This window comes from Fulmarus glacialis, unplaced genomic scaffold (assembly GCF_000690835.1).
Source record: "Fulmarus glacialis isolate BGI_N327 unplaced genomic scaffold, ASM69083v1 scaffold23065, whole genome shotgun sequence".
Taxonomy (NCBI): Eukaryota; Metazoa; Chordata; class Aves; order Procellariiformes; family Procellariidae; genus Fulmarus; species Fulmarus glacialis.
The window spans coordinates 101791-115171 of NW_009213965.1; the positions used below are offsets into that span (position 1 = coordinate 101791).

The 13381-nt window shown below is 38.6% G+C and overlaps 1 protein-coding gene across 1 annotated transcript in view; it reads right to left on the reverse strand.

Annotated features, from left to right (window-relative positions):
• Nucleotides 1–13381, reverse strand: part of RPTOR (regulatory associated protein of MTOR, complex 1) — a 143043-nt gene that overhangs the window by 98749 nt on the left and 30913 nt on the right. Inside the window, 2 exon segments of the mRNA XM_009578393.1 lie at nucleotides 804–979; nucleotides 7746–7892. Coding sequence (XP_009576688.1) covers nucleotides 804–979; nucleotides 7746–7892 — 323 coding nt within the window.

Consider the following 13381-nt stretch of genomic DNA (forward strand, 5'->3'; position numbering starts at 1 on the left):
TACGGGTATCTCCAAAAGACAGCTAATAACTCTTGAAGCTGTGGTCACTCAATTGCTTACCATTGTATGCAACGTCTATAGGCTTCTGCCCGTTTTAACCTAGTCTAGTAAGTGACCTGAAGTTTTTCATTCTGGACTACATATAACCTTGAGAGGATCAAGTGAAATGTGCTGATAGGAATGAATCGACAGAGCTACGTACCGGGGTGCACACACTGGATTCCTCGCACCATGTCCTCACCTGGCACCACAATTGTTCGTTATCTTCTCTGTTGTTGGGTAAAAATATTGCTCTTTGAAAGCTCCTGCTATCTGTAGCAGCCTTTTATATCTTTCTACCTAATTAACTTGGTGTGTCATTCCATAACATCTTTCTTTGGTTTATCGCTCAATTCCTTTCACCACAGCATTATTTAATGCTATTGTATTATTTACAGGAACTGCAATATTTGGAATATGATTCGTACAAAGGACAATTTACAAAAAGTTGTATTGCACTATGTACTGATTTCTGCTCTCTGAAGAAGCAGATATTTAATTCCCAGAACAGTAAATCCCTTAATCTGAGCAAACCTAGATATTGAGCTGGAATCTAAAATGTAGTAAGTAGAAGATAACAATATTTTCACCTTTCTAGTTCTGATTAATAAAACGCTGTCCCAAATGCATAGTTCAAATCCTGTAATTCAATATTGCAGAGAAACTTTAGGTTAGATGAAGCACTTGGATTAACAAATCTATCATTTCAACAGACAAGCTACACAAGTTATGCACTTGCCTTCAATAATGGGGAAGATACTCACCATCTCAGGGCAATTTTGATCGGCGTAGTAAGGCATGATGTGAAAAGGTCAGCTGGCAGATCAGGGATCATGGGTAGCAATTCATTGGCTTCGCATGCTGCCAGCTGAATGCAGTTCTTCATCGAGGGAGGCAAAGGCATTTGAGCAAGTGGATGGTTTGGGTTAATGGCAGCTACCTGGAGAGATCAAGGAAATTACTCAGGTGGTGAATGCAGTAAAGTTAATTTCTATACCATTTTGAAAATAAACAATGAAAAGCTGTCAAAGTTTGACAGATCTCTGGATTCGGAGAAATTTACGACTATGGTAGCACCAGCTGTAGTTTTAACTCACAGAATTAACAGTATTTAAGTGTATTTACCATAGCAATACCACACACCAAAACCAGCAACCTGCAACAGACTGAGTTGAGATCAACACTTCAGAGTCTTCAGTTCACATCTGCCAGTTTGGAATCAAGCACTGTAGAAGCAAGGTGGGTTAATTATTCTTTCTTTTACATTTAAGCAAAAACCATCCTTCCTGTGGCTCATAACCATTCACCACAGATGGCAGAATAGCTTCAAATGGAAAAATGCAATTAATTTGGCTGTACTAGGCAGCATTTCCTGCCACGGAGCATAAAGATGATTTGTTGGTAAGCCAAAAGAATACTGAACTCCCTGTGTTTCTCCCTATACACCTTTCTGCTTCACTAGAGCAAAAAGGTCAAGCTGGGAAAAGGAAGAGAGAAAATTACCGTATGTAAGTAGAGAGGCCATCTTCAAAAAAACCAAACAAACAAACAAACAAAAAAAAACCACCAGAAAAAGAAATGTGCACTGTCTTCTGCAATGCAAGTATTAACCTATCAGCAGATACAAGTTTTAATCAGTGCTTTAGTAAAAGGGTTCAAGGTCCTTATCATATTCCTCTGGATGGAAAAAACGTGGTAATTTCTGCTCTAAGCAGTGAAGATAATCTTTCCAGTGCCTTTCTGAAACAGGTAAACAAAACACTGAAAAATAACTCTAAAGAAAGGTCTTTGCATCTCAAGATCTAGAACTATACTAACAGGACAACATTTTCCAAGACTCAATTAGTTAGTATTTAATTGGGCATAATCACCTGTTTAGAATACTCAGAACTGAGACACATGTTACTGCAGATTCCAGGCCAGCCATGGACTGATGGAGTGCATCGGTCCGATGGCATTTGTGCATCTGCAGACAAGAATGAGCTTTGCATAAATGCTGTTCAGCTCTTTCACTCCACATGCTGTAGATCAATTCTCAAAAGGCAAGAAAGAATGGGAAACAGAGCAGACACATGGGCATATTCAGTGATTTTTTTAAAATCAGGGTCAAGTCTGCTGTGAAAAAGTTGAGTTTCTAAAATTCTGACCTGCACTATGGCAGTCAATTAATATGTCCAAACATCAGTCTACAAAGTAGAAACACCGTATATACCAATATTCCCATTTTTCAAAACCACAGTAATTAATTCTCCTAATTAAAGTTTCTATTACAGGTATGATTTTTGAGACTAATAATTCACAGAATGAAAAACATTGATAATCTTTCCAGTGCCTTTCTGAAACAGGTAAACAAAATAAACACTTCAGCCACCCAAAATTTTGATCTATGGTACTCAAAGATTCTTAAAGGAACAGGTCAAAGAAATGTAACCCATGCAGTGTCTTCATCGCTCTTTCATGTACGAGTTAGAAAGCAAAGACCTGTCAAAGTCATCTATATGCTGTGTTATCAAAGATTACAGAAGTACGTACTTTCAAAGACCAACACTTCAGCCAATTTCTTTTTTTTTTGCCAAATGAGTAAGGTGATACATTTGACTAATAAACTCATTCTTTAGCATCTTTATACGTGAAAAATTCTGTCTGTCTGAAGACGTGTCTCAGAAGGGTCGAAGGGGAACAGAATACTTGTCTTACAAACCCAGAGCCTGGCACAATCATATAGCTCTTGTCGAGCAAAACAACCTGACAAGCTGTGGAGAAGTTTCAGATGCTATTTCACAAATTCTGCAACCTACTAAGTTTTTTGATTCTTTAAATATATTTTTCTTCCATTCTAATCCCAGAGGCAGCAGTGACACACTTTGGCTTTTTCAAGTTGTCCAAATTAGCTAAGGCCTGTCCCTGCCATACCGTGGGTAGAAATGAAGCTACACTCGAGTCATCACTTGCTCTCTAGTGATATTTACTGTACTTCCCAATAAAACTTAATCTGTACACTAATAACAAAAAAAAGGTAATTAAAATGCTGAAAAGATCTTTTATTTGAGGAGAAAGGTATGAGAGACAGTGTGAAAAAGCATTAGCTCTTCACAGATATTTATAAATATAAAGCAGCCAAACTGCTTAGCTGTGGCTATTCATTTCCTAAAGAAAGACTTGCCCTCTGGGCATCCTCATAAATGGGCTCCGCAGGTAGGAAGTACATTTAGATGCATTTTCCGCTTTCCAAGTAGTGTGGAACACTGAGAACTTGGCATTTGTCATGGCCTGGTGGTGCCCCTCAGTTCTGATGGGGAAGTAGCTCATACTCCGAGACCTCCTCAACTCTTGACTTCCACACAGTAAGATGAACTAAAGAAGCTGTGACACATGCAGTGTAAATATTTGTCCATCAGGAGATGAACTATTAATAACCATACAGTGAACATACAATACCAGCTAGTAATTACAGTTCTTGTCAGACTTCTAGGGATAGCAATGTAGCAAAACATTCTTTTACAAGTAAAAGAAAGGAGGGAAGGAAAAAAAAAAAAGAGGGTCAAGTAAAGCCCACTATGAACATTTATTTTTGCATCCTTAGAACATCCACTGAAGTCAGACTTTCTAGACTGCTTGGTTCCCTCATAAATGTAACTTTTTATTAGGGCAAGATATGAAATAAGTAGAAGGCTAAAGAAAGATTAAAAACCATAAATTGGCAAAAATGTACTCAGTCACAATTGTAAGAATAGTAAATAAACTATGTAAAGTTACCATATATGAAAGGTTATCAAAATTATCAATATGCATTTATCTACAGTCTTTAATTGGTTTTTTTATATGTCAACAGTTTCTGTAAGCAATCAGTTAGATGTAGACCTTGCAGCAGTCCATAACTAACTCGTAACTTCTTTCAGCAGAAACACAGTCTCAAGGCAAAGTGATGCATATTTTCCTGCGTAAGCTTTGTAAGTAAAAATTCCTTACTATCAGAGTACTTATTGTGTTACCTATCGTTATTTCAGGGCAACTGACAATCCACAGCCTTTCAGACAAAATAATAGTGGTAATATTAATTTATCAATTATACTGAAATATGCTATCATAAGACGGTGGTAATTAATTTGTTCTGAAAACGAATTATAGCTGCCCAAGCTAAGGAGCACTTTGCTACTTGCAAGTGCTCTGTCTATCCAGAGGAAGAGCTAACGGATTTGCAAGTATTACTGCCTGTAATTAACAGAGGGGGAAACAATATATGTATTTTAAACCACTGTTACTGAAAACATTTACGTACCTATATAATTAGACTGAGAAACAAGCACTTGATAGAAAACCAACCCTCTTTGAATTAACAGACGTGTTCAAGGTAAACTTGGGAGGAACTCTGCCCCAAGACAGAAACTAAGAGTTGTTATTTCAAGTGTTGACCAGACCTGCCAGCTTCACACAATTCCTGAAACCCCTGTGGAAGACATTAATGCAACTACAGAAAAGGAGATGTTCCTCTCTCCCAGCAGATGGTGGATTAGAAAAATTCTCCCCCCAGACATGATGTTAATGCCAGATAACATTCTGCGTTGCTGTCATTAAGCTAATTTTTTGAGAATTTATGTTGAAGATGGAAAAATAAAAACTGCGAGTTCCTCAGCTCCAATTAGGACTAGTTAGTCATATACCCTGCTGAAGGGGAAAACGAACTGGCACTCCCACCGCAACACCCAATTCCTACACAAGGAAGAAAACAAGTTAGTATGCAGCTGTAAAGTACGCTGTTGAAAAATTCAAACAGTAAAGCTGAAAATCAAAAAGTTGTATCTCGTGCAGCAAAGCACACATCCAGGAGACATATTTCAGCCTTCGCTTCTGTACATCTCAAATGTGGCCTTACGACAGCAGACCTTTGCTGTATGAAACATGTATGAGTCAGAGGAAACACGATGTCCCAATTACACAGAAAATTAATCAGAAATAACCAGCCTACTGTTTTATCATTGTTAGCACAGCACACTTAAAATGCCTGCTTAATTCTCCAAAATTACGGTGTTTTACATACGCTCACAGAATCATCAGCTAGCTAATTAGATGATTAAGAGCATCCAGTGCCATCACTTCCACCGCACGTTACAAGCAGAGCTCAGAGCTCCAGGGCAGGCATAGCGAGGCGTTTTCTAACCCGGTTACTGCCTGCTCCGTAGACATGGTGTCACCTGCCATTTTCTTACAGCGCCCTGCGGTCAAGTGCCTGCCCTCTGCACCCTCTTCCACCACCAATGTTCACACTGGCCTTACGGCTATCGTGCTTAGTGGTGCCAACCAGGACGTTAATCAGGAAAGCAATGCAGGGATTCCAGTTTCTAAAAGCTGGGGTCAGTTTCCAGGTCTGAAAAGTGTCTTTTGGGAAAGGAGAACAAGAGCTTTCTAACACAAATATCAGGACAAAACCAAAACAAATAAAGGCAGGATCAACTGGAAAAATGAACCTTTAAACTAATTTATCACACTTAATACTGTGCCACATCATAACCACATAAACGGATTTTCTTATCCGCAAAATATGTACTTCTGTTTAGCTAGACATTAAACCAAATCCTCAGGTTAACTGTCCATCCAGTTGGAAATTAGAACAATTTACAGATATTTCTCTGGAACAGTCAAGTCTACCACAGCCCAGGGAAACCACCAGTCCCTATATCAATAGCATCTAACTTAAAGTTTGGAAACACTGTGTCGTATTAGGAATTATGGGGATTGGTAGACTTTATGAGCTTAATTGCTGCCCTATAAATACACAATACAGAGCTATAATCAAATGACAAAATTATCTCCCACATCTGCCCATCCCACGAAAAACCAGTTACAGCTGAACTGGCTCTGGTGTCTTCAGAGCTATATCTTCTGTCTTCACCCTTACCTCCCTCAGAGAAGCAGCCTTGCCAAAGATAAAAACTATTTTCAACTGCAATCTGTCCACCAGGATAAGATCTGACAGATTCCTGCCTCTGGTATACAAAGTCTTCTTCTTACTGAAACCAATATACTTTTTTCTATCTGCACAGCTTTTCACTCACACACATTAGCCATACTTTATTTACAGAAAAAAAGGCAAAAAAAAAAAAGTATTTACTATTCAAGTGCTATTTTGCAGGCAGCTCTTTAAAGAAGACAATGTACCATGCAGTGCTACAACATTATCTTTTCTCAGGTATCTTAGAGAAGCGTTAACTGCTTTTCTATCACTCCCAAGTTATCATCTCTTTTTGTGATTCCTCTCTTTTGAGACTGAACAAGATTTAGATTTTACATTAAGAAAGAGTATCAGACTTTATATTCCATGAACAATGAAAATCAGATATAATGGGGTTGCAAACGTACCTGTAAGTACGTTGTAACTAATTTTTATGTTTCTGGTGGAACTATGTATAATCTGATGGCACCTGGCCAGTGCTCTGTGCTATCCAAAAAAACTGGATCCCGAAAAAAATAAAATAAACAGCCATGGCTTCCCTCAGCCTTCACTCTGTCAGATTAAGAGAACGGCAAGCTCCTCTAATCTCCTTTCAGTAAGATGGGCTAACAATTATCTTGATCACTCTAGCAGCCCCTCTGAGTACCAGTTCCAGCTTTACTTCACTTTTCATGAATTTGAACAATTCAATAGTTTCTAGTTTTCCAAATGAATTCTCATCCATGCTTTGTACGACACTGTGAGCACTTTTCTATCTCTGTTACCAAGTCCTCTGCTTTCTATTAATAATAAGCAGGTAAGTCTCAGTAAGACTTCAGTAGCGAATGACATCTAAAGATACAAAATGGAGAGCTGATATACAACCCTGAAAGTATTTTCATAATCAAATTAACTGGTAGTTTTAACCTGTGTTGCAAAGAGAAGAAATACTAAACCAGTTTTCCTATGTAACCTCAGATATTTTGCAAAATAAAAAACCAGAGGATATTGTTAATATCTGCTTGAAGGTTGTATTTGTGACAGTCAGTTGCCTTATTAATGAATATTCTTTCCTTGAAGTTGGTTGTTCTATTTTTTAAAAATACAATGTCTCAGAACTGTAAGAGTGTAAAAAGTTAACCTTTTAAAAAATGTGCTTTCTATGTAAGCTAAAGCTAGCAGGAATTTCTGGCAATGGGGAGTCTTGCCATCCCAAGCTGCTGCACAAAGAATCCTGACTTCTTACCTTCCACTTTGCATTTCAGATTTACTTCAACAAATTTATTAGTAATTACGTTTGCAATGAAAGACAGCTTTTCATTAGAAACACATTCAACTTAAGCAGTCTGTGAAACTGAAACCACCAGTGACAATCCCTCTGTGTATCAGGTTTATTTTATTTTGTTTCGCATTTTCACATTCAGTTCAACAGCACAAAACTCTAACTACATCCAAATACATACCCAAATACTAGACTTTTGCATTAAAATAAATATGTCTAGTTGACCTCAGCATTTATCCCAGCAGAAAAGACCATTAGGGCACAAATTGATTCTATTAACATTACCATTTAATTAGTGCTTGTATTAAAAATTATTCCAAGTTTAATAGGATAGCAAACTCAACCAGAAAGATTGGAGTGGCAAAATTATTTGCAAATTAATTTGCCTTCCAACATAGTTTTAAACACATTTTTCAGCTGTATATAGCAAAGCAAGCTTAAATTTAACCCTGCAGCACAAACACAAACGAAACCTTTGCAATAGATTGATCTCACCTCCAACTCTTGCTCCCTCTGTAGTGCAAATTGTTTGAATGACTTGACAATAAGGCCAGCATTAGAGCAATCATAGACGAAAATGGAAGGGCTGCCCATCCAAGTCTGCAGGTCATATATGGATAGAGGAATATACTGAGTATAGTTCTATAAGAAGAAAAAAAACACTCGAGTTAAAGAGGCAAAGAAGCAACAGAACTTTCATTGGTGAGATAATAAAATAAACACACAAAAAATCCACTTCTGAAATCACAAAATAAAACCTAGATTGAACATTGGGCATATTAATCAATACAAATACCAATCAACATCTACCAATAATGAGGACTACGAACCCAACTCCAACACAAACAACAAGTAGATTTTATTGTGGTATTGTTTGAAACGCTAAACTATAAACTAAAATTCTAAAACTCAAAGAATGCTCTGATATGTGCTAACAACCCCAACTAGCATTTAATAGTGCAATTTTATCTCAAATTTCTGCAACACTGATAAAGGATGTAAACCAGCTGTCTTTAATTTAACATCAAACGTCTTAAACGGAAAACTCCATCAATAAATCAAGATTGATAATTAAGACTATGTAGCCCATCAGCAGCTACCCCATCCTAGTTTAATGAGATGCTTCATAATTTTATTACAGCCTTTAACTTCTGTGCAACTTTCAGAATTATCCAATAGAATTAAAACCAACAAAGCCTGCCTTCAACAAAGTGAAGTACCAACAATTTAGCTTCTGTAAAATTGAAGTATTTTGCTCCTTCTCGTCCACCTTACCCCCCCCCAAATAACTGAAGGCAAGAGCTTCTTAAAATACAAGGAGGATCAAAAATCAGACATTTAAAATTAGCTAAGGGCCACACCCTAAATTAAGTGGCAGAACTGAAAATATAAAGCAAAGCAGATTTCTGCCATTTGAGCCTGAAAAGAGTCCCTACCAAATACACAGTGGCTGCTGCATAATCCTTCCCATCTGCAGCCAGAGGGCAACCTGTTCATGTTCGTACAGCATTGAACTCTGCCCAAAACCTACAGTAAAAGCTGTGATGTTCCTATTAACATCAGCAGAATGATGGATGGGATCATAACTCCCATTTAAATTCAAGAGACTTAAAATAGCTGTAATAAAACCAGTAAACTTTTACAAAAATCAAGTTTTCAAGGACACGTATCAGCATATATAAAGACAGAAGTGATCATAAACCATATGTTAGATACGGTAGGAAATAGTAAGTAATTTCAAAATCCAGTTTTGCCCATATATAAGTTTCGGTTGTTTCATTAAAATTAATAGGAAAAACTGTTTATAAAAGCCAAAGGTTGAGGGAGTTAGAAGCTTTGCAAATTGTTGCAGGGTAGAATGATACATGAACAACTCACCCTTGGCATAGACCTTTTCTAAGGACACCACTCAGTTTAAGTACATTCCAATCATAGTAAGTTACATATAAAAAAACCTGCTCTGACACATATAATCGATGAGATTTTATGGGCATGCATTGTTTTAACTTTATATTTATAATGCATATTGCTACAGTTAAGATTGGATTATAGCTGTGATTAATATTGTGATATTTCAAAACAGAAGAATTTTATGTTCTGATTTTACTGTGGGGGTCACATATAACTTATCAAATTTGCTAACGATACGTAAATGAGATAGTTTGAAGAAAAAAGGAGTGTTAAATAATAGTTTTCTAGCATGGTTGCTCAGGGTGATCTTTTGATGCTTGATCATCTCGCCTCTGCCATGCTGGGGCTGTGAGTATGAAAGAACTTGTCTGTATGTTTTGTTCTCAGTATTGACTTTGGTTTTTAGCGAGAAAGTTTCTGCTCTGTTAACACAACTCCCAACATCCCTCTGTGACTGTTTAAAGGAATGACACAACAAACAACTAAACTTTGAACAAATTTCATAACCAATTGCTTAACGAGCAACTCAAAAATATTTTTAAAACACCATTCTTCAGATTTTGCAGGAAGTTCCTCAGAACTTCAGAATAAACATGTTTGTTTTCTACCTTTTTGAAACCACATTGGGATTTTCTCAGAAAACAGTAGCAAGCAAAACTAGAAAGAGAACATTGCTCCTTATTAATACAACAGCACTCATAATAAATATATGAAAAGCATGTTATGGTATCTTCAAAATCTGGCAAAACGCCAGATAATGCCAAATTTACTGGTTTACAGGGACTGTCTCAACCCTTCCATTGTATGCCAATACTGTACAGCAAGCCAGAGCAGGAAGCCTACAGTAAAATAATGTACAATTCCATAATTAAGTACTGGCTTGTAACACGTGCCAACAAGAGCAGCCAGTTAAAACATCGAGCCATGGCAATCTTCTACAGCTTGAAGGAGGACTGCAGCTTCTGGCCCTTATTTGGTCAAATAGAGGATGTTTCAGCAGAGCTGTGGACAGGATGAGTGATATGTAAATAGTTTCCAAAGGACTTAATAGGAACACAATGATGATGCACATTTTGTGTTTCATATTCTCACATCAGCAGCAGCATCTGCTTTTGACAATGCACACATTTCTCGTCTTTTTGTACAACAGTAAGACATAACAGACCCAGGAAAAAGGACATTTTCAAAATAATCATTCCTTCCAAAGCATGGTACAATTTCTCTTTCCATTTCCTATCAAAGATGAAACAATGCTCGAAGAGTATTCTCTAAAGAGACTTCTCTAAAGCTAAAAACCTTCCTCAGAAGGTTGCTGTGTTCAGCTTCTGTCCTGGGATTTCCGAACTTCATGGAATCCCTGAGAAACCTCAGGAAATGAACCTCGTGGCAATGAACCTACAGGAATCCATCCCCAGTTCTTTCTATACATCTTATTATCTCTCTAACTGAAAGAGTTCAGGAATGTTTTGTTTGTTGAGCTGCAAAGCAAAAATTAACAAACGAAAGCACTATAAACACCTTCACGTGCTGCCTTGGAGCACCACTACATTTGCTGAGCAGCTGTGATTAAAAGCTAAGCAAAAAAAAATGACAAGCGAAAATATTTTTTGCTTCCCTTAATGCTCTCTCTGACCCCACGAAGTTACCGAGCTGAAGCAATTTCTGAAGCGTGTGTTTCGAGGGGAGGAGGAAGGGTGCGGGGAAGAGGAGCGGGCACCTCCCCGCACTCACACCCTGTGCTGCAAGGAATGCAGTCAGTGGCATTCCTCACTACCATCTTCTTTTCTACAAAGCATGTATAGAAGGTTTAAATTCTAATAAAATGAATGCAGATGAGTATCAGATTATTTATTTACTACTGTCCTCTTCATCTGTCAGGCTAGATTAAATATCAAAACGAAAGGCTTGCTGCATAGGTGAAGCCTGAAAGGTGAAGGTAACCGCAGAGGTATTTATGCTACAGCAAGCACAACTTGCCAAAATCTATAAAAAACTAAACTCAAGGAAAAATTGTCTGTAGGAGAGAAGGCAGGTTTGGCTTTTAAAGACCAAGTTAGTTTAGCTACTAGCTTTTCAAGTGCCTTATCCAAATCGTACCGTACTGCTTCCTCTTTCACATGCCTTTTCGGTAGCATTTGAACGCCGTTTAACTGAACAAAGTGACTGAGATGTGCAGCTGAAGTGAAGCAGGCTACATGATACTTCCTGAAGGTTTTATCTTTTTTAATCTATGTATCAGAATATACCATGCTTAATCTCTCCTGAGTGCACTCCTGCCGTGCGGGAAAGGCTTCTTACAGTGCACAGAGATCAGCTGCAAATTCAGGGGTCTCCCTCCGACAGAGCAGGGGGACAATCTGCTAATGCTCTGGCAGCGCCGCGACCCCACTGACAGAGAAATGGCAGAGCTGGAGCAGGGCTACCCACTCGTGTGTTCCTGGGACACCTTCAAGAACATGTCAGTCCATCCGCTGGTCCCTCTGTCAACTAATTCAATCAGTTACACAAGAGAGAGTTTTTCAGAAGAGTAGATAATAAAACATAAAAGAAGCATTCTCCTTATACTACCATTTTAAAACATCAGTTCAGACAAAGCACCAACTGTGCAAGGGCAGAGGTCTAAATTAATTTTAAAATACCAACTCTTGCGAAATTAAAGGGAAGATATTAATGAAGATCTAATACTACGTGAACTTTCTCCAGCATCCTTACAAAGTGCTCCTACACAACTACATCTATTTGCTGTCTCTGACAGCCTGCTGGCACACTTTGGGAGATTCAAATGCAACACTAGAAAAAGGTGAAAAAGGAAAAACTGAACACATACTAAGGTTCTCTAAGTTTCCAGGCTCTCTGGTGGTAGCTACCAACAGCACTGCAAAGCTGCTTCCACTTCTCCTCCCCTCACAGTAAACTGGCAGAAAAGAAGAGGCGTTGGGTCTGCTAGCCTGTGCATCCCAGAAAGCTCTGGCAGCCATAAGGCACCGGGTAGGTAACCCGTCCAGCTCTGCCAACCGTGCTGCATCCAGGCTGGGCTGCAGGAGCACATGGAGGGCAGCGCCGGCTGCTCAAACGCAGTGGGAGAAGTCCTCTCTGTCATCACCTACATCATCAGCCCCGTAATGGCTGCACACCAATTTTATGGGAGCAAAAAAAAAGGAAAGGAAAAATGAGCATCTACAGACCGAGAAAAAAAGCATAGTGAAATGTCTGGACAGATTCTTGAAATCCGTTGTTGTCTCCTATCCTTGAATTAAAACAGATGTCGCACCTCCTATTTGCCCCACCGCCCTCTACTCTCCTGCAGCACCTGCTCCAAAACCCTGCCAACAGTCTGACGACCCACCAGAACCACACGTCCCAATGATTCAGGTTCTGGGAACAGGAGAAAGATGCTCAACCTGCCCCCAAGGGAAGTCAGTATAAATCCAACACGTTTTATTTCCTTCGACAAACACAGGTCAGCCTGTAACACGCCACATCCACCAGCAAGGCCTGTTTCACTCCTTTTGGCCCCTCACTTGGATGATCTCAAGGTCCCTTTCAGCTCTGCCTTCATGCTCTTATAACTGAGAGTTCAAGTGCATGCATGAGCATTTTAAATCCAATTTTAAAATGTCAGCGCAGTCAAATTTCAGTACCTCTACTACTTCAATTCAAGAGGGCTGTAATACTGAGCCTCATTAGGCCCTCTGCTTAGTTCTGAGACCAAATTCCTTAGGACTGATTTCTAAACACTGCTTTTTTTCCCCCCAGTATTTCCTTAAATTTAACCCTTTGCTTAAAAGTAAAGTTCAGCTCCTGATTCTTTCTTTCCAAAAAAAGCCAATACTTGGTAACACGCTGAAAAAATTACCAAGTTTCAACTTTCCCCGTCAACCTCTATGGCAATCAATTTTTTTTTTTCCAGAGAGACCTCAGCTCCTGATCACCAGTGGCATCCACACCACATTACCCCAGCTGATACTGCAGGCAAACTGGCAAATACCCAGTAAGCTCTTAATAAAGCATTTGGCATAACACACAACTTCATTGAGCAGTAATTTCCTTTCTTCCATGTGTAACACATTCTGCCCGGCATTCTTTCTGGCTTATTTATTACCTGCTGGCTGTTAAGTAAGAAGAAGGTCACTCCTATTTGTTCTTAAACACCAAATTCAGCTTCAAAATGAATTAGTATTCAGACCAATTGTTTATTGGTCTGAATACTAATCAAGTCT